Source organism: Myotis yumanensis, unplaced genomic scaffold (assembly GCF_028538775.1).
Source record: "Myotis yumanensis isolate MYYU_CA2020_CCGP unplaced genomic scaffold, mMyoYum1.0.hap1 SCAF_14, whole genome shotgun sequence".
Taxonomy (NCBI): Eukaryota; Metazoa; Chordata; class Mammalia; order Chiroptera; family Vespertilionidae; genus Myotis; species Myotis yumanensis.
Window position 1 is genome coordinate 34,838,564 of NW_027223765.1, and position 27,528 is coordinate 34,866,091.

The 27,528-nt window shown below is 40.0% G+C and overlaps 1 protein-coding gene across 2 annotated transcripts in view; it reads right to left on the minus strand.

Annotated features, from left to right (window-relative positions):
• ATG7 (autophagy related 7) overlaps positions 1–27,528 on the minus strand; it is a 233,230-nt gene that overhangs the window by 131,834 nt on the left and 73,868 nt on the right. For both annotated transcript variants that reach the window (XM_070433619.1, XM_070433620.1), the window contains exons 16-17: positions 23,969–24,044; positions 8,158–8,238 (exon numbers count right to left, since the gene is read on the minus strand). In XM_070433619.1, the coding sequence (XP_070289720.1) occupies positions 8,158–8,238; positions 23,969–24,044 (157 nt within the window). The remainder of the gene's footprint in view (positions 1–8,157; positions 8,239–23,968; positions 24,045–27,528) is intronic.

Here is a 27,528-nt window from a genome sequence, read left to right on the forward strand (position 1 = left end):
CACCACCAGATGAGAAAGAACTCTTAGAACTCTGAGCAAAGTCATTCTTTTTCCCTATCCCCCAGTGGAATGCAGTTGGGCTTAAAAATTGAAATAGCTGATCAAGAAATTCTACAATCTCAGGACCATAAAACAAAATTTAGTGGTATATCAGCTCCTGCATCTCCCTTTACTATAGTTGAGAAAAATTAGTCCCCCAGGAGAGCTGGTGACATTCCAAAGCCACACAGAGAGGTCATGGTGGGGCTGGGGCTGGCTACAACACTCATCTGCTGTGTCTCATCCAGGAGAGCTTGAAAATGGTACCAAAGAAAAATGCACGGAGCAAGGGTGATCCACTAGAATCCACAGGCATGTTTCAGGGATTTCATACAGCCACTGAAATTGCCTGCAAAACTGGGTTTGACTTTGCATATTTCAGGGAAGCAGGGTCTACTGCTTTCATCAGTCTAAGCAAGGTCCATGACTCAAAAAATTTAAGAACACTTTGTTAAAGGATGGGCTTGGGGGAAAGGCTAAAAGTGAATGAGATTAATTCCAAACTAAAAGGAACTCATATTTTCAATGACCTGAAGATCATGTGTGGGGCAGGCAACCAGTGGAACCATGTAAGGAATACACAGTCCTAAACTTTCTGGTCTAGAGGGTAAAAAGGATTCTATAAGAAAAAAAATGTATTTAGGAAAGCTGGTGTGTCTTTGTGACCACAGGTAACAGTGAAAGGTGTACTAGTAATTAGCACAAACTTTACTGATTAGGTGGTCTCAGAAGACCACAGTTCAGAACTAATAAACAAGGCTGAGTTCTCTGGAATCACGGAAAAGGTTTTAGCGGTGGTCATCGTGAGCTATGATGGAAGGTTTCTGCAGCCTTTCAAAGTCAGGGCAGCCTTGACCTTCAATCAGGACTCTCATTATACCTGCTTGTGAATAAACAATGAGCCCAGAAAGGGTTGCAAAGACCCCAGGAGACAAAATGCAATCACAGGGGTCTTTGTTTTCTTCTAATTCTGATGTCAACATCAGTCCCAAGAGTGGGCAAAGGCCTTGGTACTTAGTCACAAGGAACTGGAGACATGTCAGCCATTGCAATTTCCCTGGGAAACAGAAAATATTTTCCCCACTCTACGGATGAAGAAATTGAAGCAAAGGGAGAAATGTCCAAGGTTTTTCAAGGAGGTGAAGAGCCAAGAGCTCTGAGGTTAGAGCTTGTAACTAAATACTCCACACTGGCTCTGGCTGGATATTCCATCTCCTTTTGGGAACCAAGCAGTTCTGGAGATTGGAGAAACACTAGTTGCTAAGGACAAGATGTGGGATACAGTTTACACCACACAACCATACATATGGAATCCATCACACATTAAAACAGAAGATTCGAGGTCTCACTGGGTAAATGAGATAGGAAAAGGGAACCTGGGGGTTACTCATCATTTTCCAAATCAGAGATTTATGTCCCTTTTGGAAAGGAGAAGGAAAACCTGTCTGCAGTCCAGTTTTGAGTAATATTTGCCACTGAGAAGCTGTATGCAAAAATTCCTGGCACAAGCTTTGGAGAGCTCTTCCGATTGGGCTCTGGCCAGTCCTTGTAAATGACTGAGATTTAAAACCCTATCATATCAGAGGAGCAGGGAGTATCCTTGATGCAGTACCATAAATCCCTTTCTCTAAAGCCAATTTCAAACTTACTATATGAATGTTCAGAGAGAAAAAAATACCTATATGTACCTCCATACATATAGATTTTTTCTAAGTCAAGAAGGGTAAAGATCAACAGCTAACAATGATCTGACTGGTTGGAATATGGTTGATTATCTGGGTGTTTTTTTTTATCCTTAAATGTATTTTTCTGATTTAAAAAATAACTAAAATGGATTGCAGTGGAATAAAGAATAAAATAAGTGAAAAGATATAAAACCTAGTAACTTTGAGAGTTAAGAGAGAGCCAGAGCTTATCTCATCCAATTGACTCATTTTACAAAAGAAGAAATGGAGGCGGAAAGAGGGGGGAGCACCTTGCTTGTGGTCACTCAGCAGGCCAGCAAGGGAGTAGAGCCAGGACCCTGGAAATCCCCTGACTGACTTCCTGGCCTCCACACCACCCTGTTGCAGCTGCTGGATTCCTTAAGCTAGGAAACCCCCTAAGGTAAGAAAAAGTTTTATATGGAATTATAAAATTCAAAACAGCAGCCTCAAGTGTTAAAGTACACCAGATTCCAACTCAAGAAGAGCTGCAATTGAAATGGAATTTACAAAGACAAGAGGACAATTTGTAGGGAATTAGGTGTCTCAAGCACTGTCACAACTGCTATAGTAAACAACTTCATAAATGTGCTATCATTTCTTGCCCCTGGCTACTGTACACGCAATTCCCCCAGCCAGAATGCCTTCCTCTTGTCCTCTTTCCCATGGGTTTCTAGAAATTTCCACTTACCCTTTTATACATATACTAGTGGCCTGGTGCACGAAATTTGTGCACGGGGGGAGGGGGGTGTCCCTCAGCCCGGCCTGCACCCTCTCCAATCTGGGACCCCTCAAAGGATGTCCTACTGCCAGTTTACAGGGATCGGGCCTAAATCGGCAGTCGGACATCCCTCTCACAATCCAGGACTGCTGGCTCTAACCACTCACCTGCCTGCTTGCCTGCCTGTCTGATTGCCCCTAACCATTCTGCCTGCCGGCCTGCTCACCCCCAACTGCCCCCCGCTGCCAGCTTGCTCGCCCCCAAATGCCCCCCCGCCAGCCTGATCACCCCCAACTGCCCCCCATGCCAGTGTGTTCACCCCCAACTGCCCCCCCTGCCAACCTGCTTGCCCCCAACTGCCCCCCCCTGCTCGCCACCTTCCCTCCCCAATGGCCTGCTCGCCCCCAACTGCCCCCCTGCTGGCCTGCTCACTCCAAATTGCCCCTCCACACTGTCCTGATCACCTCCAACTGACCCCCACTGATGGCCTGCTCGCCCCCAACTGGCCCCCCTGCTGGTCTGCTTACCCCCAACAACCCCAACCCCCATCAGCCTGATCACCCACAACTGCCCTCCCCTCTTGGCCTCTAACCGCCTCTACCTCGGCCCCACCACCATGGCTTTGTCCAGAAGAATGTCTGGAAGGTCTCCCAGTCTAATTAGCATATTACCCTTTTATTAGTATAGATATGTATATATTAATTTATATACATATTTTAAAAATATATTTTTATTGATTTCAAAGAGGAAGGGAGAGTGGGGGGAAAGATATAGAAACATTGATAAGAGAGAATCTCATCGGCTGCCTCCTGCACACCCTGCACCGGGGATGGAGCCTGCAACCCAGGCATGTGCCCTGACTGGGAATCAAACTGTGACTTCCTGGTTCATAGGTTGACGCTCAACCACTGAGCCACACCGGCTGGAACCTACTCATCCTTTTAACATCAACTCATAAATCACTCTCTTCAAGGCCTTCCCAGGTATCAGGATACCATAATAAGAGGATATACCGTGACTGCAGGTCATATCACAACACAAGGGAAATCATCACTGGCTTCTATGTCTGTCTCACCCAAAGTTCCTTAGGGGCAGTGGCTATTTGAATCTTTGTATCTTTGGCACCCAGCAGGGCCTTAAATGCCAAATGAATAAATGAATGTCTGCTGACAAACATACAGTAAGACTTTAACCTTTCCTTTGCAAATCTATGATTTGCCTTTCTATCCTCTAAATGGTACATTTGCAGAAATCTTAGGCAATAGGTTGCTTGGGACAGAGTTTTTTCTTGGTATTTCACACTTTTTAATTTACAAAGAATTATGACAGAAAAAAGGTAGGATTATATAATATAAAAAGATAAATGAATAGGCTGGCTATGACGAAGGCAAAAAGAAAGTATAATTTATCAAATGATGATAAAAGCTAACATGATTCCTACTCGCCCTCTCCCTACCAGTCTTGCTCCTGACTGCAGATCTGAGAGAAGTTTCTAGACAACTTCTGGGTTCCAGAAACAAGACTATTATTGCATAAAACACTAGAATGTGCTGGGTGTTCTCATAGGGAAAGAGAATGGTCACAATATTCAATATGCTGCCGTCCTCCCCCAAGACTGACTGAGAAGGGGTACAAAGGAATCTTCTGGTGTAATAAAAATATTCACTGTCTTTGTTGTTGTTGTTAAACCTCACCCGAGGATATTTTTCCAATGATTTTTAGGGAGAGTGGAAGAGAGGGAAAGACAGAGAAACACTGATGTGAGAGAAACACATAGACTGGCTGCCTTCTGTATGAGCCCTGACCAGGGCACAGGCCAGGGAAGAGCCTACAACCAAGGTACGTGTCCTTGACTGGAATCAAACCTGGGACCCTTTGGTCCACAGGCCGATGCTCTATACACTGAGCCAAATCGGCTAGGGCTGTTCAATGTCTTGATTGAAATGTAGGTTACATGGGTATGGATACATTTGTCAAAACTTATAGAATTCTCACTGTATATAAATTTCACCTAGAAAAAAAGAACCATGCACAATTAAACTCTAGTTAGTAGGTTTCCTTTCTGCAGTAATATGGGATAGAAATTTTGAAACTAATTTCTGTGTAATCTAGACTTGAGCAAGTAAGTAAATATCCAGGGTAATGGGAGTCAGGTTTCTCACTGTTGGGGATGTTAGTTATAAATATAGAAAGGGGGAAATTAACTTCACCCAAGGGGTTAACATCATGTGCCTCCTAACACGAGGCTGCATCATCACTTCTCTGGTATTCCTGCCAAAAAATCAGAACCTGAACCTAATCATAAGAAAACATTAGGCAAATCCAAATTGAGGCAAATTCTACAAAATAACTGGCAAAATATGAGAATATTGAAGTTAACAAAGACAAAGAAAGGCTAAGAAACTTTTCCAGATTGAGGGAAGCCAAAGAGACATGACAATTAAATGCAATTGCTTGATGCTGAATCAGATCCTGGTCTAGGAGGGAAAACCTGTAAAAGACACTACTGGTTCAAATAGCAATATTTGAAATATAGACTGTGGATTAGAGAATAGTATTATATAAACATTAAATTGCCTGAATTTGATAAGAATATTGTGTTTAGGTAAGAGAATTCCCTTGTTCTTAGGAAATACATTGAAGTATGTAATTGTAAATGACCACAATGTCTCCAACTTACTCTCAAAGTTTTGAGAGACAGGAGAGTGGAGGAGCAGGGAGGAAGGGAGCCCACAGGCACAAATAGGGGAAAATGTAAACAATTGGTGAATCTGGGTAAAGGTTATACAGGAATTCCTTGTACTATTCTTGCAACTTAAAATTACATCAAAATAGAAAATTATAAAAAAACACACAAAATAACTAAAACACCCTAACTTCCCCCCAAAATATTCAGGTGAAAGGCTAATAACAAGAATACACATATTTGTTTCAAAATGATACTTTTTCCTCTGGTAGTAATTCCACAAAGCTCTAGTTGGCTCTAAATTCCTTTTTAGAACTAAAAAACAACTCATGTACCTTCCAATAGGGTTTTTTGAAGTCCCAGTGGTCGGTACTGTCATTTTAGAAAGTCTTGCAAGGTAATAAACAGAAATTGGAATGAAAGTAACTCCTCACCATTCCCCTCCCTCCAGATTCTTCAATAGCTTTTCTGTAAGACAGAACAATTCACCTGGCTATCTGCCAAGCTAAGATCAAACAGGGTAAGAATGATTTACGTGTAGATGATTCCGCCTTCCCTGCCATGGAAGCAGAGAACTGTGTTCTTCCACACCTCAGGCCTTATAAAAGGTGTACACATACACACACACACACACACACACACACACACACGAAGAACAACATTATTACTTAGCTGAGCTTATTCACCTCCCCAATCTTTCTGTATTTGTGGTTAAATCAAGACAAGTATAGCCTCAGTTCTAGGGGAAAAAAATACTGAAAACTACCAAAGGAAAAAATTACTTCATAGATGTCAAAGGAGAATTTTTCAAAAGTCATTTTTAGCCCCCAAAAATCTTTTTGAAACAATAACAACTATTATATGACTCAGTATAAAAATATTATGCTAACTATGCATTAAGAAAAATTCACATGCACAAAGACGAAAACGTAATTGGATTTGTCATTTCAAAGTATTAATGTTGGGTTTGCAGATAATGGAGAATGACATTCTCCCATGCAAATAAAGAAGTTAGCCAAGTAAGTAAATGCTGTGTTTCTACTGTAAGGAAATACGTGTACCAATGAAACAACCTTTCCAGCACAAAAGAAATTTAATACCTGACCACATGAAAAGTGATCACTATGGGAATAGCACAGCTGTTAAAATCCAAGTCAGTTTGTATTAAATCGTCCAGCATGTTTATGCAAAGCAGGGCTCTAAGAATGACCACCAAAGGAAATAATTTTGCTAACAAAACAGTGATACATATATTTAATGCAATGCCTACAATAAGTGTGAAAACAAAATGCAAAGCTATTCTCTCTCAGAAAATATAAGGGACCTCAGTTAGCTGGTATGCTTGTGATTCTTTTATGAACAGTATCTCAGGAGCTAACTTAATTAAAAATAGAACAAGAAAGAACGTTTGCATTTCATTTAGAGAGTCCAATTATCTTTATTTCACTGATTAGCCAGATCTGTATAAAGCCACAGAACTGGCACCAGTGCCAAATGATTTCTATATGAAAATTAATACTATTGCCAAATTATTTTGAGACCAATTAGCTCAGTCATTCAAAGAAAAGAAATGTGCTCCACTAAAAAGCATATAATCCTAAAACTTGCATTTCTGAAGACAGAAGCGCACACAGACATCCCTGTAGTCTTGACTTGAGCAGATATGATACCTTAAAGAAACTACAGAAAGAATGTGCTCATGAGTAACTACTGACAAATGGTATGCTTTAAATCTCAACACAGACACCTGATCAAGCAGGAGCTTAGTTTACATTTGAAGAAAAAAGTTACTCTAAATTTCTGAGCACCGAAAATGAACCAAATTTATCAACACTGTTGTCAAATCTGAGTTAACTTTTTAGAGAAACTGGTCAGGATTGTTCTTCTCATAAGATATGACCCAAATGAAGTTTTCAAAGAAGGTTTGTCAACTCAGAGGGGAGAGAATTTCTCTAGAACTTAATCCCTTCTATACTGCCAGATGTAGGCTACTCAGCAAACAAGTCCCAAATTACAACTGAGAGGCCAGAGTTTGGGATTAATGACCCAAACACTATTTTGTATAATACCTGAACATGAAAGTTTTATTTAAAAAATCATAAGTTAAATCATTGGATATTAGAGGCTTAAAGAGACATTCAAAAGGAAATTAGCTATAACACACAGCATACATGTAAAAATAACTCAGACTATCTCAAAGCCTATTTAAAAATGAGATGCCATCACTGTAGTTTTGAGATATATCAGCCGTTTCCTATTACAATGGAGGACATACCAGCTCTATTTTTAGAGCCTCTGGAAAGATCAAAGCTGAACTTTTATTGGCTCGCCCTCCAGGCCCCTAATTTCCATTTACTCTTCCTTGTCATTATATAGCTCTCCAAAACACACACCACCAGACTGCCCAGTATCCGCCATTCTCTGAGAAACACTTAAAAGTTGCTCTATGATGTAACACACCGGCACAGACAACAGTGTGGTAATAGCGAGAGGGAAAGTGGGGTGGGGGTAGGTGGAGGTGGGATGGGGACAGAAAAGACTTTGCTTGGGGCAATGGCTCATGGTGCAGTGTGCAGAGGGTGTTTTATTGGGTTGTACACTTGAAACCTATATGGTTTTGTGAACCAATGTCACCCCTGCAAATTCAATTAAAAAAAAAAAAAGTTGAGACAAAAGGAAAAAAACGTTGCTCTATGATAGTCAATGGGAGGGAGGAAGCCTCTGGGGGAGAACAAAGACTAGTAGAAGATCAAGTTCAAGCCAAAATTACCAGATCCAAGTACTGATACAGAACTAAAATATCTAATTCCGTCTCTCTCTATACACATACACTATAAATTAAATTGTCTCAGGCTGGTTACTCTGAGAATGAACACAGATAAATGAAAACTCCTTTCTGGTTTTTTAGACTCTCACCTCTCCCCCAGAAAGCCCTCAGTTGGTTTGAATGCCTCTGATTGGTAAGGCTGATTTTAAAAGACAAGTCCTTTAAATGTAGAATGACTTACTTTGGAAGAACAAGCTGTACATTTGTCAAATGCCAGGCTGACAGGAAGGACATTATCAAATCTTGACAGAAATCCCCGGATCTAAAAACAAACAAAACAAAAACATTCATATCAAGCTTGGAATGACCACACCTGAAAAATACATGCGTAGTTTCAGACAAGCTGGAAACAATTCATATGATGGTCTTGACACAGATTACTAGCAAAAATGAAGTTCAGCATGAATATCTTCCCTTGCACTATACTATATAGTCAGTGTGAGGAAGAACTATATTAGGGCCTTTATCCCATTACGAACCAGGGCCTACAAGCTTTTCACATATTTGAGACTTAAAAACATAATTGACTCCAAAATACAAAAAGAAAGCTATAAAGTCTAAAGTTCCATTTTTATAAATGTTTTCAAAAACATAACAGATCAACTAGTTTATTATGACAACTCTCATATGTAAGTCATAGTAAATATGAAGTGTGTATTTCTAGGATGTGATATTGGGTGGGGTCCCACAAGGGAAGAAGGCCTGGGGACTATAGAAGACAAACGCAGTCCTAAATATATATTGTTATTTGCTTGACTTAGAACTCATAGGGATACAATGCAAAACATCACCAAATGTATGGGGAAACAGCGCCACCTTGAGCATAAAGTTTTGGACTACAACCGATTTCCATTTACTGCAGTGGTTCTCAACCTTGGCTGCACATTAGAATCACATGGGAATCTTTTTAAAATCCTGATTGCTGGGCCTCATCCTCCGGAAATTCTGTTTCTTTCTTATGGGGTGAGGCCACAACATTAGTAACAAAGAAACAGAATTTCCGGAGGATGAGGCCCAGCAATGAGGATTTTAAAAAGATTCCCAGGTGATTCTAATGTGCAGCCAAGGTTAAGAACCACTGATTTACTGAGTATCAGCCACAACCAAGTTTCACAAAGTTTAATTTATTCAGAACATTATACCTCTAGAACTATACTTAGACAAAACGGGGAGTTTTAAACTGTTGTATATATCATTAAAATATTATCACTAAAATATGCATGGCAAACTCTCCAAAGTCTCCAAAGGTGAAGCAACGTAGGTCAGGAAAACAAAATGACAGAGCGAAGATTCAAAAGCAGCCCTCCTGGAAAGTAGGTGGGGGGCAGGTAGAGGTGAGCAAATTGAGGGGATGGGACGAAAAGAGACTTTGCTTGGGGTGATGGGCACACGATGCAGCGTGCAGATGATGTTTTGAGTTGTTCACTTGAAACCCATATGGTTTTGTGAACCAATTATCATCCCAATAAATTCAATTAAAGAAAACAAAGTTGCCTTCCCTGACTCCAAACCTGGCCAGGGCCTGGGCCCCTATCCTCCTAGTTTCTATTCCTCCTTGCCTCTTTTCCCTTCTCTCAGGGTATCACAGCATTAGTCTTCAATATTAGGTCTCAACACAAATTTAACTTGTATAGCGTAAAAGAACCAACCCATACACCAGTGTCGTATTTAGCCACCCTACCAACACTCCCCGCAAAACAAACACAGAGCCTGACTGACTCTTTAGCAGCAGTTCTCAACCTGTGGGTCACGACCCCTTAGGGGTCGAACGACCCTTTCACAGGGGTCGCCTAAGACCATCGGAAAACACATATATAATTACATATTGTTTTTGTGATTAATCACTATGCTTTAATTATGTTCAATTTGTAACAATGAAAATACATCCTGCATATCAGATATTTACCTTACGATTCATAACAGTAGCAAAATTACAGTTATGAAATAGCAACGAAAATAATTTTATGGTTGGGGGTCACCACAACATGAGGAACTGTATTAAAGGGTCGTGGCATTAGGAAGGTTGAGAACCACTGCTTTAAAGAGACAGGCTTCCTTCTGAATTTGGGTAACTCTATCTGTATAGCCACTGTAGGTAACAGTAACTACATGTGCATACTGAAAAATCTAACCTTGAAAAAATGCCTGTAGCCATCTTTTAAATGTCCTTATCAATGTAATCTAAGAACAAAAGTGTTTGGTAGAAATGATAATTCATATAGTTGGGAAAATTTAGGTAACCTCCTCTTGAACCTCTGAAATGTTGACAATCTTTTAGTTCCCTGTGTCTCAGGAATGTGGTGGCCACTTATAATGCAGTACTTGAGGCACAGTCATGGTCTTAAGTTTGCTATTCAGGACATCAAAACAGAAGACATCAAACTGGCAGAGAAGACTTTAATGGCAAGACACAAATGGGAATGCTGAGATCTGGAAGTTAAAGGCTTGAAAGAATTTTCATTTAATACAAAATTTACCTGGAAAAAATTTTATCATTAGTAGCATATTTTCCATAAAAATGTTCCTTGACACCATCTATATGGTATCATGGAAAGATTCCTTCATTCTCTTGTCTTCATATAACCAATATCAAGCTTTCTTTATGTTATATAAAAAAAATACTGGTAATTTTCTCTAAATTGTCTCATGTTTGGAGGTGGGGAGGGAAAGCTGAAGGGAAGGGAGACAAAGACCCAGTTAGGAACAAAAGAGAGAAAAAGGAAAGGGAGGAAGGAAAGAAAATAAAAACAATAACACAGATGGGGAGCCATAGAAGAAAAAGGAGCTGAATTGAATAGGTGGGCCAACCAATTGTTTAATAAGCCAGACAGCTCTTTACTAGGAAACTGTGATTCATTTTCCCAGGAAATGAAGTAGAGTAACATGTGCGTGTGAGGCTTTTCAAATTCATCAAGTTGGTATCAGAAGATCCAGAATGCTAATCAAAGTAATTCCAATTTTAGGTAATTTAAAAGAGGAAAGCCTTCTTCTCAAACCAATGTCAACAGACTCCTAACGGGTATCTTCACAGGTGAGCTCTCCCTTCCATTTAATGTAACATTCTGCTGTTGATTAATTTTTCTAATATAAAGCTCTGAGGTGTGTCAAACTTTTAAAAATACAATGGAACCTCACCGAATCATTTTTTCCTATTAGAAATAATGTAAATTAATTCACATCAGTTCCAGACCCCCAAATAATTCCATTTTAACCTTTCTTATATATAGTACATGTCTATTGTACTGTTTAATCTATAAACACTTTAAAAACAAAACGGACATGAAATGTTAATGAAAATTTAACAAAAAGGAAAGAAAATATACAGTAAAAAATGAAAATTTAATAATTATAAGCATCAACAAAAGCAAAAAGACATGAAAATATTCACAGTACAATATCCTGAGATTTTAACTGTGATAAACAAACTCATATTCACTCATTCTCTCCTTTGTCTGTCACCTGAGAGATGCGTGACTGATCATACAGATATCAGCATGAAAGGGTTGCCAGGTTCAGAAGTGAATTGTTAGAGATGGAGATATTTGAGAAGAGGTTCCACTGTATATGTTTTTATTGATTTTAGAGAGGACGGGACAGGGAAAGGGAAATAGATACATTGATGAGAGAGAGACATAGATGGGCTGCCTCCTGCATGCCCCCTACTAGGGATCCAGCCCATGAAGTAACCCAGGCATGTGCACTGACCTGGAATAGAACCAGGGAACTTTTGGTTCATGGGTCAATGCTCAACCACTGAGCCATACAGGCCGGGAAGGTGTGTCATTTTTAATCAAGTTCCTGAAGCTAATCAAACTCAGCAGAGAATTCCTTATTCTGGCATTTAAGATTCCCCCTAATGTGGGCCCAACCAGCCTTTCTAATTATGTCTTGGATTAAATCTTTTCACAGCCCCCACACAAATGCTAAACTGAACTACAACTTCCATTCCAAAGACATTCCCAGATTTCACAGCTTGTCTCATGCTAAATTCTGGGACTCAGAATTCTTCCTTTTGGAAATAACTACATATCCAAATCTTTATCTTCCTTAAAAGCCATTCAACTCAAACACACTTCTTTCATAAACCTTCAACCTACCACCCACTTAGAAATAATGTTTCTATCATCTGAAATTCCTCTTTTTGGCATTTACCATCAAAATACCTTGTGTAATAGGTGTTTTTTAAATTACAGATTTATTAAGATATAATTAATGCAGTGGTTCTCAACCTTCTGGCCCTTTAAATACAGTTCCTCATGTTGTGACCCAACCATAAAATTATTTTCATTGCTACTTCATAACTGTAAATGTTGCTACTGTTATGAATCGTGATGTAAATATCTGATATGCAGGATGGTCTTAGGCGACCCCTGTGAAAGGGTCGTTCGACCGCCAAAGGGGTCACAACCCACAGGTTGAGAACCACTGAATTAATGTAACATAAAATTTGTCTTTTTAAAGCATACAATTCAGTGGCTTTTATATATTTATGGAGGTGTATGACCATCACCAGTATCTAATTTCTGAATATTTTCATTACCCCAAAAAGAAACCTAGAACTTCTAAGCAATCAGTCCCCATTCTCCACATTTTACAGCACTTGCCAATTAATCTGCCTTCTATGTCTATTGATTTGCCTATTTTGCTTATTCCCTATAAAGGGAATCATACAAGACTGTCTTCTTTCACTCAGCATAATGGTTTTTGTTTTTGTTTTAAATATATTTTATTGATTTTTTACAGAGAGGAAGGGAGAGAGATAGAGAATTAGAAACATCGATGAGAGAGAAACATCGATCAGCTGCCTCCTGCACATCTCCCACTGGGGATGTGCCCGCAACCCAGGTACATGCCCCTGACCGGAATTGAACCTGGGACCTTTCAGTCCGCAGGCCGACGCTCTATCCACTGAGCCAAACCGGTTTCGGCGTCAGCATGTTTTTACCCATATTGCATCATGTACCTGTACTTCATTCCTTTTTGTTGTCAAACAATATTCCACTGTATAAATATACCGTTTTGTTTATCCAGCCATCAGTTGATAGACATTTCTTTACACAGAGTGGAATCAATGTGTCAGATGGTAACTATATGCTTAATATATTGAGGAACTGCTATACTGTTTTCCAAAGTGACATTCCTGCCAGCAAGGTATGAGGTTCCCAATTTCTCCACCTTCTTGTCAATACTTGTTATTGCCTTTTTTAAAAAAAAAAATCATTATTATAGTCATTCCAGTGAGTGTAAAGTGATATCTCCCTGTGGGTTTTATTTGCATTTCTGTAATGATTACTAATTTTGAGCGTTTTCCTATGTGCTTCTTGACTGTTTGTATATCTTCTTTGGAGAAATGTCTGTTCAAATTACTTGCCAAATTTTAATCTGGGTATTCTATTTATTGTTAATTTGAAGAGCTTTCTCTATATTTTGGATACAAGTTTCTTATCAGATATATGATTTGCAAATATTTTCTCCCATTCTGTAGGTTTCTTTTCACTTTTCTGACGATGTTCTTTGAAGCACAAAACTTCTTTATTTTCATGAAGTCTTATTTATTTTTTCTTCTGTTGCTTGGTCTTTTGGTGCCATATATAAGAAATCATTGTGTAATGAAGATCATGAAGATTTATTATGCTTCAAGTCTTACAGTTTTAGCTCTTACATTTAGGTTTGTCTTCCATTTTAAGCTCATTTTTTAAAATATGTTTTTTATTGATGTGTTCAACCATTGAGCCACATCAGCTGGGTGAGTTCATTTTTGTATATGGTGCAAGGTAAAGGTTGAAATCCCCTACTTTACATGTGGGGATCCAATTGTCCCAACCCTTTGTTGGAAAGACTCTTCTCCTCCCCCGCCCCAACCCCCCCCGCCCCCGAACTATCAGCAAATGACCATAAATGTAAGGGTTCATTTCTGGACTCTCAATTCTATTTTGTTGATCTATCTGACTATCCTATGATAGCACTACACTGTCTTGACTACTGTAGCTTTACAGTAAGTTTTGAAACTGGGAAGTGTGAGTCTTCCAACTTTATTCTTTTTCCCCCAAGATTATTTTGGCTATTCTGGGTCCTTTGCTTTTCCATATGAATTTAGGATCAACCTGTGTGCTATAGTTATTTTTTAAAAATTACTTATCTCTCTTGTTTTTAGAGGGCAAGACACAGGTTGCACTATTTGCATTTGCCCACAGCACAGTGACTGGCTCATAAAAGATACTCAATATTATTCATTATGAAATGATATAAACACCAACACCCCAAAGCTTACCAAATTATTAATATCTAAACTCTACAGAGAAAACACAAAAAAACCCTCCAATTGAAGTATGGTAGCAATCATCTCAGGTAGAAACTATAGCTTAACTTTAACCCTGCTGTTTGGCTTCTGTACTTATTTGCTTTGTTTAACAATAGGAAAGTTATTTTGATTTTATGAATTGTATAAATCATCCCATTCGACTGAATGCCTTATTGATTGTAACGTGACTATCCCATTGATTGTTATCTTACTGGTTTTAGAAAGCACATTCTTCTGTATCTGGGAAACAGGACAGCACAATTATCCTAAATTGTCTTAGTGGCCACAGATAATGCATTCCAATTGACTCAGTGGTACCAAGACCAGGACAGCACAATTACTCTAAATTGCCTCGATGGCTCTAGATAATGAATTTCTGGCAACTCAGTGGTCTCGAGACCCGAGGGCTCTAGATAATGTGTTCCTGTCAACTCAGTGATCCGGAGACCCCAAACTGTAATTAACATGCTTAATTCTGCTTCTGTAAACTGCTTTTTTGCGAACCAGGTTCCTCATTCCAAACCCTGGGATGTAATCAATACCTTTGTGATTTTTGCCTATATAACCCCAGAGTTGCGACCATCTTGTTACTTCGAGATTTGGGAGAGCAAAATGCCCCCTCGTTGTCCCGGATTGCAATAAATGTGACTCTTTAATTCGACTTCTTGAGGCGTCCTTCTGTGATTCGTGGGGTACATTACAACACAATTTACCACCATCCAGGCAATTTGAAGGCCTTCCCCAACAATGTTGAAATCCTCACTATTACAAATGCACTGAGCTTCCACAACAGGATCTACATTCCCTCAATCTTACAAGAAATGCGTAAAAGCTAAAGAGCAGAGGTTGCTACTTAAAATTTTAGCACCTTCCTTAGACATCCCCAGATATCCCAGAGAAATCCAAAATCCAGGTTTCAAAGGCAATCTTAATAAATATATTCACACCAATGTAGAGAGGCCAGGCCCCGATTATAATCACAAAAAATTATAAGAATTTGTCCCTTACTTGGAGAAAACTTCATCATCACCTTCCTACTTAGAAGTGTACGAAGTATGTAAAGCAGTGGTTCTCAACCTTGGCTGCACCCCATAATAAAGAAACAGAATTTCCAGAGGATGAGGCCCAGAAATCAGGATTTTAAAAAGATTCCCAGGTGATTCTAATGTGCAGCCAAGGTTGAGAACCACTGAAGTAAAGCAAAGCAATATGCTCCTTCAGTACTTTTCTAAACTTGCCTGTAAGAATCGCCTGGAACTTGATTCCCAAGGTCTGGGGTAAGGCCTGAGAATCTGCATGTTTTACAGGAGCCCCAGGGAATTCTCATCAAGCAAGCATGTGAAACAAATGCTTCTAGTTACCAACCTTATTTACACCTTTCTGTTCTTTGAAACAGATGGAGGTAGTTAGCAAGCCTTTCATTCTTTCCCCATTTTGTAGGAACAGTACCACTACACCCACCTAATTTAGGCCACATCTAAATTAACATTTAATGAAAAGGCTTTACAAAATGATATTAAAGTTATTTCTCCCTTCACGTAGGAACTAAGGCTTCTTGACATTGCTCAAAGTAAATTCTCTAACTTTTGGGATTGCACCCAGCTTACTCTAAACTCTTATTCTATTACTAATATTTGCTGCAATCTTTCCTTAGAGGAAGTAGGTATTAAACAGCTATTTAAAAAATTTAACTCTACCTATAATAAAAACAATCAACACATGACAGAAAACAAAAGAGCAAACAAAAGAATAACCTGTATTCGCATAGCATATTAACTACATTTTTCTTTTTTTTTAAATGGAATATTTAACTTCCTTTGAAATGGCCTCTTTGGAATACTGGCTTCTCAATCTCCCCACTCCGGAGTGAGAGAAAAGCTGCCTATTTCACAAACACACATGCCTCTCTACCTAGCTTTTGGAAAGTAAGAGGGATTCCTTAGGAGGGTCAAACACTGCCTGCCTAACTAAACATTTTATTCATTTAAAAAAATGTAGATTAAGTTATTTTCTCTTAATACAGAAAATAAAAAAATTAAAATGGCCCATATGAAAATCTAATCAGTGGTTGCCTGGGGCTAAGAGTGGGGATATTACCTTGGAAGAGGCACAAAGGAAATTTTGGAGGTGATTGGGAATGTTCTAGATCTTGTTTGTGGTGGTGGTGATTATATACGAGTGCATACACTTGTCAAAACTCATTAAAATGCACACTTAAAAAGGGTGCATTTTATTGTATATAAATTATACCTCCAAAAAGGTGATGTAAAAAAAAAAAATAACAATCTTCATTAATATTTTCAAAACCGTGCAGAAAAGTACAAATGGAAGTATAGGTCTCAATTGCCCCCAACCCCTCTTCCCAAAAATAATCAGCAACATCAGTTTCCTGTGTAGCCTTCTAGGAAAAAAAATGTTTTGTGTCTAAAACTACTCTACAATATGTGCTACCATTTGAATATTTAAAAACCCACCTGGGAATGACAGACTTAGAAGAAATATAATTAGCTGTGGATTCTTGACTCCCTTACCTCTCAGCACCCCAGGACCCACAAAGGACAAAAGCAGCTTGAATTGAAACCTCCACTGTCAGGCATCCATGAGGCACTTGGTGATATCTGCATTTGGCTAACAGGGCCTTATAAACAGGACATGCTCTTCCCACCAGGATGAGTAAAAACACAGCAGAAAGGAAAAAGCATCCGAGCAGGGACTTTAAATACTGGTTCGGCCTCACTTCCACGCTGTTCTGAGCAGGATGCGAGGGGATCGGCCTGAATTTAATACACACACCTGTGTGCATCTAATTAGCATCCAAAGGCTCACAAGCAGGAACACCTGCTTGGGATAGGGGGAGGGAGAAGGGGGAGGGCGGGGGTAGCATAGGTGGGAGCACACAACTCAAAGGCATGTTCAAAGAGCAGAATTTGGTCTGTGTTACCTCGACGAGTTACGTACTTTGTCCCATAGGATGCTACCAAAAAAGCCATTTTTATAGACTGAAACTGTGGTTCTCAAATACCTAAGGTCACTTCATGAATCTGGGCTGGAAAATGTGTATTGTGAAATGGCTACCAAGGTGATTCTGACACACAGCCAGATGTGGGAGCCCCTGGGTCAGGCTGTCTTCCACTTAATGCCTTAAGACCTTAAATTAATTCTATACCCAGATCCACTCATACTGCCTCCAGTCTATTCTCCATGCAGCACCCAAACCTTATCATGACTTACTTTATAATTTCTCAATGGCTTTCTGTTGCCCCTGGGTTGAAGGTTCAAACCTTTAAAATGGCCTATGAGATCCTGCCTGCCTCTCCTCCTCCACTGTGCTCCTCCCCGCCCCAACTCTCTCTTTTACAGATACACTGGCCACCTTTTGGAGTTTCCAAATCACTGAGCACCCTTCTCACCCATCTTCTCTGCCTCTCCTATGCCTCCCAGAAAGTGCTTATTCCTCTCCCTGTTTCCTTCCACATAAACAACTGCTCCCTCCTAACTTTGGCAGGAAGGCATGCCTAGAACAATGTGGAAAATAATGGTCTGGGGGAGGAAGGGGAGCACTGACATTTATTAAGTGCCATTCCTGTGCCTAGTGCCCTTGGGTGTTTTCCTATGCTCCTCACTACTATCCAGTGCCCTCCCCCACATTCCAGATAAGAAATCAAGGTTCAGCGAGGTGGCATGGCTTGCCCTAGGTTCTACAACTACCAAGTAGCAAAGCCAGGATACTCAGTTCTGTTATTTCTGGCTCCAAAGTCTGGGAGATGAAAGCAAGGAGGGGTTAAAGAAAGAAAGGAGGAAAAAAAAAAAGAAGGCCAGAGAAATTTAAAAACAAACACTAAAAAAGCACTCAAAAAACACCCAGAACGAAAAACTCAGCATCTAGATGGCTGCTATCAGAGCCTGGGAGGATTGAGTTATCTTCAGTGGATTATGCCCAGCTGGATGCAAAATGCACAGATCAGGAATAGAAGGGGTCCCTTCCATGCTGCTGTTTGCACCTCAGCTGAGTAAAATCAACTGGAGCTCCAAGCCTGCCCCTCCTTGATCGGAAGTGAAGATCCAATGCCCAGAAACAGCCATTCTGAGAAGGCACAGTTGCAACCACAACTGGAACCTACTGCTTTAATTCACACAAGTTTCTAGCAGGCTTGGCAATATTTCCTGAGCTTGGAGTTTGCATAAATAAAAACGGACTCCAAACCCCAGATCACTGTTGGATATTAAAAAGAGTCTTAATCAAATTCAATGCCAAAATGGAGAGTTTAGCAACTGCAAAACCCCACGCACACCACAGTGGTCTTTGTTTCGGACAACAGCTTCAGCTACTACTACTGGCCCACTTCTCATCTAACTGGAGTCACCATGGGGCAGAAGAAGTAAGCTGGAAATGAGCCAGTGTCATCATTAGAAAAGTTCTGCATAATGGAACTAATCCTGCCAACTGTTCCCTACTCACTCACTGCTTCCAGAGTTTTATGAGATTATTTGTAATTTAATTTTTAGGAGAGTAGATAAGCTCCCACTTTACCATTTTAATTAAAAGTGAAAGATAAAGATAAAACCAACATCTATAAGTGTCTCTTATGTGCTCAGAACTGTGCTAGTGCTTAGTAAATGTCATATAATTTATTCTGTACATGAATCCCAGGAGTTTATTATATTACTAGAGGCCAGGTGCATGACATTCGTGCACTCGAGGGCAGGAGGGGAGTTGTCCCTCAGCCCAGCCTGTGCCCTTTCGAGTTCCAGGAGCTCTCAGGGGATGTCCGACTGATGGCTTAGGCCAGCTCCCTGCAGTTGGACATCCTTAGTGCTGCCAAGGAGGCTGGAGAGGCTCCCACCACTGCCACTGTGCTCGCCAGCTGTCAGCCCAGCTTGTGGCTGAGCGGCGCTTCATAGCAACCTGTCGTTCCGCCATTCAGTTGATTTGCATATTATCCTTTTATTACATAGGATTATCCCCATTTTAGTGATGTAAGATATGAAGTTCAGAGAGGTCACACAAAGACAAGTGGCAAGAGCTGCTTCAAATCCTTTTGTAAAATGAGCTAATGAATGAATGGGTGAAAATAAAATTAAGAGGCAAAGTTGGGATTCTAATCAGATCTGGATGATCATACATAGCCTTCTGACTGGCTTGCATGTGGGACCTCTCAAACAGGACAGCCTCATCAGGGAGCAGAACTCCCAGGGCATAAGTAACATCCTTCAACTGATAAAGTTATACCCAAGTTCTCTTGGGACGAGATGCTACCTGAGATGCTTCTGAACTCTGACACTATCTGTATTTTATCCTCTCCTTTGTGTACCAAGGAAAGGGAATCCCCCTCTCTTATTCTAGGGTCTCACACAGGAAGCCCAGATATTGCTGGTCTTGAACCCACATCCTCATTCAGGTGCCACCCCACTGGAACAGATTCCACCACATCCAAATGGGTACATCTAACACCTCAGATGACTCCAAAAGTAAATGGAACTAAACACAGGGTGATCCTGTGCCAATTACTTAACCTCTCTGAACTGAGTGGTGCTTGGCACAGAGTCAGTGTTTGGGGATCATTTGTAGAAAGGATTGAATGGAGGGAGGGAGGGAGGATGAGTAGGTTATAAACCACAACAGCTGATATGGTGAAACAGCAGGCATTTGGACTGTACACTTTTCTTGCCATTTCATCATCAATCTGAGGGGTATAGAACCAGAAGAGGGAGGAGATTCCTTTTCTTGGGCTATAACTCAGGAAATATGCTCTTATCACTTACGTTTTTAACCTTCTTTCTCAGTAGGCAATCTGCCCATATCCCTAAACACACACTGAGATAAGCATTTCTTGAGCACAGTAAAGAGACCTTATTAAAAGATAAAGGCCTGAGGATTTGTGGGGCACAGCCTCTGCAGAGAGGTCAAATAACTAGTCCAAGGCCTGGCTAGAGAGACCAAGCTCTATCTCAGCATTTGCCTCCTTAGAGATTTCCCAGGCCAGGTCCCTCCCAGGGTCCTGTCCTAGTTTGGGCTTTGTTCTACTTTTCTGAAAGTAACTAAAAGCAAGAATTCAAGAGCCTGAGAGAATCATGGGGTTGGCAAGTCCAAACCCCAAGGAAGAACATACACATTCAGGGTCTTTATTCATCAGTACTTGAGAACCAAGAGTGCATTCACCCAAAGACAAAAGACGTCCACTGCCTGGTCCACAAATGGGATAAGACCAGGACTGCAATATTAATGACCAGGGTGTTTGAATGACTGTTGCATTGCCACCTTGTTATTCATTCGTTAATGGATGTCCAGCCAAATGATCAGCAGCTTCATAAGGGGCTAATTTCTGTCACACTCAGAATCTCTCGCCAGCATGCAAATCAACTTCATGGAGGTATCAGGAGCCGCTTATCCATTTTATAGCTCCTGAACTGTGCCTCTCACCAAAGAACTAAGAAAAAGAGTCTGGCCTCACAGTACTCAGCCACCACCCCACGAGCCAGGAAAAGACCTTTTAAAAAAAAATAAAATATCCCACTTGATGGGCCACAGAGGGAATAATACTATGCTACAATCTACAATAAAAAGTTCTCTCTAGAAAAGAATTCAGATTCCAAAGAGTATATACTATATGATTTCACTTATAGAAAGTCCAAAATTAGACAAAAGTCTCCCATGGTGTGGAGTTAAGAGATGGTTGCCTCTGTGTAGGAAGGAGGCACTAATAATAAGAAGCACGAGAGGGGCTTTGGAATGCCTGACAACCTTTTATTTTTATCTGTCTGCTGGGTGCATGAGTGTGTTTGCTTTATAATAAAGCTGTAAACGTAAGGATTTGTGTGATTCTCTATGTCTTTTATACATCAATAAAATGACAAATTAAAAAATCACTCTTTGTAGACAGAAAGTGGCTTATACTTACTGCCGCCTGCTTACAGAATCTCATTCATGTATACGTGCCAGAGACTTTTAAAAAGAACAAACCCATAAGGCTATTTTCTCACCTTCAAATGGTTTTTTCATGGTTTTCAAATTGAGTAAGAGGGGCTTTTTTTTTTTTTTTCCAGGTTGACTATCACTGAATTTCAGGGCCTAATCAAGCCTCTTTTTGCACTTGGTCAATCTTTGGATGGGCTAAATTCTGGCTATGGTCCCACAGAGAGATCAACAAAGTAATCTTTAAGCCTCCCAGGACAGGGGCGGAGGGGAGCAGAGACACAATGAGTGCAGGCTACTTAGGCATCTTCCCCCAGATTACACAATGAGTTTCTGGTGGGGGACCCTGTGATGCTCTGTCCAAGGACTATCACTTTCCTACTACAGCTCCTTCCACAGGGTCAACTAATAAACACTCTCCTTTGGGAATTGAGGAAAATGAGCCCAGGAAACATCACTGGTCATTCTCTGTATAAAGCACACAAAGCGGCTGACAGGATTCTTCTCCAACAGGAAACCATTAGTCTCGGAGAGCCAGGAAGAGGATGAGGGAAATGCTGAGTCTGCAACAGGGCATTGCAACACAGCCCCGTGCTTTTGTGGAAAGGATGTTCTCCTAACCCAAACACAGCTGCATAAATGGACTCCACTTAAAAACACACACAAAAGAAATGTAAAGCCTATAAATAGGGAACACACAACCCTGCTTAATAATTTTCAAGTTCTTTCTCCACTTTCTTTTTTAGAAAGTAGCTAAAAATAAAGGCTCACAATTTGAAATAATGTAAACAATCTCTCTCTCTCTCTCTCCCCCCCCCCTCACACACACACACACACACACACACACACACACACACACACTGGGCTTTCCCCATATATGGCTGCGTTATTCTTTAGCCTTTGAAAAGGCCAAATGAAGAGATGGCCAACAACCAAAATAATCCTGCAGATATTTGAAAATCAAGAGAAAGAACTAGAAGAGTTGATGAATGACAAACAATTGCAAGGCTCAATGGGAGTAAATAACACTGAGAGGGATTAGTTGCCATAGTACTTTAAAAACATGGGCACATGCATTTTGACACTGGACCCCTTCTATAAAGAGACCGTTTTGCCCTCTGGCCTCAGCACTGAGAAAACTACAACTGTGGTAATTTAACATAAAGGACTTAAAGAAGGAAACCAGTGCAGGGGCATGACTGAAAATTTAATTAAGGCCCTTTTCAGTATGCAATCTGTAACGGAGATGAGGGCACATCTCAAGGTCAGAAGAAAGAGAAGGAGACATGAAAAAGAGGAGAGCGTGGGGATTCGAATGAGATAGGATAGTGTGAGGAGCAGAGGTTGGCTCTGGAAGACCGCTTCCTCATGATGGAAAGTTATTATGGTGTCTGTTGGGTCTTATGGAAATGTTTCTGTAGAAAAGATTAACACATTCATGTCAAATAAATGCCACCTTTGTGAGGCAGGGTGGAGAGGTCATATTGCACAGTGTCTTATTCTTTACAAAGCCTTGTTATAGACAATCCTGGACACAAGGTAAAGCACCTGCTTTTACTGATATGAAAACTGAGGCTCAGGGATGGTTAGGAAACTAACACAGGTCTATGGAGGGTGATTTCATGCAAGAGGGCTGCAGTAGTGACTTGAAGCTAACTCTTCCAATGTGCAGGTGAGGGCTCTTTCCACTCACAAATCTCGGAAAGAGCACTGGTCAGAGTGCCAAGTTTAGGTCTGGATTACAGCTTGTCCACTATCTCACTCTATGACTGTGGACAAGTAATTTTCCCTCTCCGATTCTCATCTTTAACTGGAAAATGGTATGGCTGTCCCAGATGAGAGGAGGTAAGCAGAAGGGATGCAGAGAGAGAGATAGACCCTGCTCCCTGTACAGATCTGTGAGTCTGTCCTCGAAAATTCTCAGACAAGACTCTCAGACACTATCACCGCTTCATGCACAAAGACAGGCTGCCTGTTATAAACTGACTGCACACATGAAACCTAGAGAAATGATTTCCAAAACTCAAGACTAGAAAACCTCTTCATTCCTCCAAACATAGAATAAGAGAATTACTGAAAAGGCAAGATGAATTCTAAATTTTCATTCCACTACTTTTTTTCGTTTTTGCTCTCAGTGGACCTTTCTTAGGATGCTTCAGATTCTTTTCCTGAAAATACACCTCACTTTTTGTTGATGCTGCGCATTTCCTAAACATGCCTATAAAAGCTTTGTATTTGGCTAGGGAGTTAATAATAATAACAAACAACAGCAACAAACATAGCAGGCATATTTATTGAGGGGCTGTGACAGGCACTCACTGTTGCTGAGCCCTTTCTATGTATCATCCTTTATCTCTACGATGAGGTAGATACTACTGTCTCCATTTTATAGATAAGAAAACTAAGGCTCACAGAAGTTTAGTGACTTGACCAAGGAAGACCATCTTAATAACTGCAGGGCTATTATTTAAACCTCTGTCTGGCTGATTCCAAAGCCCGTTCTTTCTTTTTCTCCTCTATTATGAGACTGCTAGTCAACATGCTAAATGCATCAAAGACTCTGGTAATGCTGCTTGTTCATGATTTCATTTTGTCACCATCTGCAGAATGGGATACTTTCCTAGTGGTCATAAAGCACTCTCGCTGAAATCCCAGGGAGGCTGGATGGTCAGTAGGGTGAAGAAGAGATGGATTGGGCTGATGACATGTAAAGTGACCCTAAATACTTTCCCCCTGAGATCAGGTCCAGAATTGTGATTTCATTTCCAAATCACTAACCTGGTGAGGTACAAGCCCAAGAGAGGTTGGAGGCTCATTCATGCGGTCGTCACTGCTGCTGGCAATGGCGTAGCCCCTGAGAAAAGGAAATGATTAGAGCAGCTCATTTAATAAAGGTTTATGTTTAACACATGTGAGGGTGATCTGGAGGCAGTCCATGTAAGATTTGTAAGGATAACCAAAAGCCCCTTGCTAGGCAGCACAGAACTGATTTCCCTTGCAGGGAAGGCAGAACAGTACTAAAAAATGCTTGAGTTTTGGAATCAGAAAGACCAGAAGTTTGTTTAACTTCTCTGTCTTTCAGGTCTATCACCTATAAAACAGGAATAATATGGTTGTGAGAAATAAATGAGAAATAAGTCAGATAAATTGCTGAGCACAATCTTTGGTTACGATATCTTGCTTGAGACAGTCTTATAAAACACCACAGCACATTTTCATATTGGAATTTGAAATGAAAAACTTTCCAACCATAAGTTCTTGAGCTGATGTAAATGCTACCAAAATGAAGGAAGGAGAAAGAAGAGTGAGGAACTAATTGGGCAGGAGAATGAGTACATTCCTTCCTGAACAATGATGTGTTTGCTTACAGCACAGAAGACATGCGACACAGGACCTGGTTTCAGCTCACTACCAGTGAACGCACAGCAGACAGAAGGGTCAGTGTCAGGAAATCCTAAAATCAGCTCTCCAAGATCTTCTCCCAGATACTTCCTGTCAGGAAGCCACTTCTTTCTCTTTAATTTTTAAAATTAATTCAATTTTGCCTCACTTTTATTACAAGATGAATTAATTTATTGTTAAGTCATAAAGTAAGATCTTTTCCTTGCTTGGAGAAGGTAGAGGTCCAGATTACAATTGTACTAATTTTTGTATCTTTAATATAAAATATATACAATGTGTTAAACATATTGACTAAAAGGCCCAAGGTCAAACTGAAACAAAGAATACCAACCCGCTCATCTATTTCCTCTTATATGTAAACCTAGAGAGCTACCAAGGTATGGAAGAATTGCAGCGCCAAGATCTGCGAGAGGAGAGAAGCCCATAGAAGTAAACCAAGTATCTGCAAGAGAAGCTTTTTTCCATAAAGTGTCCGCCAACCTCAAAAATCGGTTGGTAGGCAAGGATCAGAAGCTGAACAGAGATACTGACAGACTCATGGGGCTAGAGCAGGGGTGGGCAAACTTTTTGACTCGAGGGCCACAATGGGTTCTTAAACTGGACCGGAGGGCCGGAACAAAAGCATGGATGGAGTGTTTGTGAACTAATAGAAATTCAAAGTAAACATCATTACATAAAAGGGTATCGTCTTTTTTTTTTTTAGTTTCATTCATTTCAAACGGGCCGGGTCCGGCCCGCGGGCCGTAGTTTGCCCACGGTTGGGCTAGAGGGAAAACTACAGTTTGAGGTCTGCCAAAAAGGAGGAACCATGGAAAATATCCTGAGCTTTGAGCTGGGGCTATATCCTCAGAGCAAAGGTGAACCAAAAATAGACAAATCCTAATTATATTTAGGAATTCTAGGACTGATAATCCACTTGGCCTACCAGTCTGCCAGAAGGAAATGTAAATCACATAATCTCTATAAATGTTCACATATGGTATAATGTCCAGTACTCAAGCAAAAATAACCAAGCAGCCCGGCTGGTGTGGCTCAGTAGTTGAGCATCGACTCATGTACCAGGAAGTCGCTGGTTCGATTCCCGATCAGGGCACATGCCCAGGTTGCAGCTCGATCCCTGGTAGAATGCGTGCAGGAGGCAGCTGATTGATGTTTCTATCTCTCTCCCTCTCCCTTCCTCTCTCTGTAAAAAAATAAAAATAAACAAATAACCAACCAGATTCAAGGAAGTGAGACATTTAAATACTAATTGGACATGTGATGTTATTAAGAAATTGCCTTTAATTTTTTTATATGTAAAAACAGTGACATAGCCCTAGTCGGTTTGGTTCAGTGGATAGAGTGTCGGCCCGTGGACTGAAGGGTCTCAGGTTCAATTCCGGTCAAGGGCACATGCCTTGGTTGTGGGCTCGAACCCCAGTAGGGGCATGCAGGAAGCAGCTGATCAATGATTCTGTCATCATTGATGTTTCAATCTCTTTCTCCCTTCCTCTCTGAAATCAATAAAAATATATTTTAAAAAATAAAATAAAATAAAAACAGTGACATATATACTGAAAAGATATATTTTTCTGAATAAAATGCTATGCCTTGGATTTGTTTTAAAATAAGCCAGTCAGAGGAGGAGAAAACATGGAGAGCAGCACAGGTAAATAATGACTGGCCATGTGTTCGTAATTATTGAAGCTGGGTGGTGTATACTAGGGGTTTATTATTTATGTATATATCTTCTTTCATATGTTTGAATTTTCCATAATAAAAAGGTTTTCTTAAACACACACACACACACACACACACACACACACACACACACACAACTAAAATACCAGGTTTATGAGGAGACAATACATAACCAAAAGCCAAAGAAAACAATAGACCATAGGAAAAGACCCTTAGGAGATCCAGATAAGAGAGACATCTGATAAGAACTTAAAAGAAAAACACAGTTAAATGTTATCAAGGAATGAAAAAGACCAAAATCACAACTTTAGCAGAGAACAGGAAATGTGTAAAATTAAGATAAAGTTGAAATTCTGGAAATAAAACATTTAATAATGAAATTAAAACCCAGTGGATGGTTTTAACATACATTAGAAACAGAAAAAAAGTGCGTTAGTAAATTGGAAGATAAGCCAGACCAAAGCAAAGAAAGACAAAGTGATGGAAAATACAGGAAAGAGCATAGATGATTCTAACTGACATGCCATTGGAGACTCAAAAGGAAAGAAGCATGAGAGAAGGGGCAGGAGAATATTTTAACAGATAATGACTGAGAATTTTCCACAACAGGTGAAAAACATCAAGACATGGATTCAAGAAGCAACAGAAAACACAATCAGAATAAATACAGTAGGTATATCATAGTCCAACTTCTGAAATCCAATAATAATGAGAAAAGCTTAAGAACAACTGGGGGGAGGGGAAGAGGAAGAAAAACAAATTGTATCAAAGGATCAGCAATAGGATAAACTCCTAATTCTGCAACAAAGAAAAAGGTAATCAGAGACAATAGGATATACTTTCCACGTGTTGAATTCCAATCTAGAATTCTATACACAGTAAAAATATATTTCAAACTTAAAGATAAAACAAAGACATTTTCAGATAAACAAAAACAAATTTATTTGTCACTAGCATTTGTAAAGGATAATAAAAGGTATTCTTCAGGAAGAAGGAAAATGCCCTTGGCTGGAAGCTTAAAGTCAGAGAAAGAAATTAAAAGTAACAAAAAGGAAAATGTTAGTAAAACAATACCAACAATATAACAATAATAACATCTTCTGGGGATTAAAATATATACAGAATTTTTAAAAAATGAGTGTGCAGACACTGCTGGTTACCTAACCAACATCTATTCTCCACTTCTGTCTTTTTTTTTTAATTTCTTTATTGATTAAGTTATTACATATGTGTCCTTATCCCCACATCTCCACTTC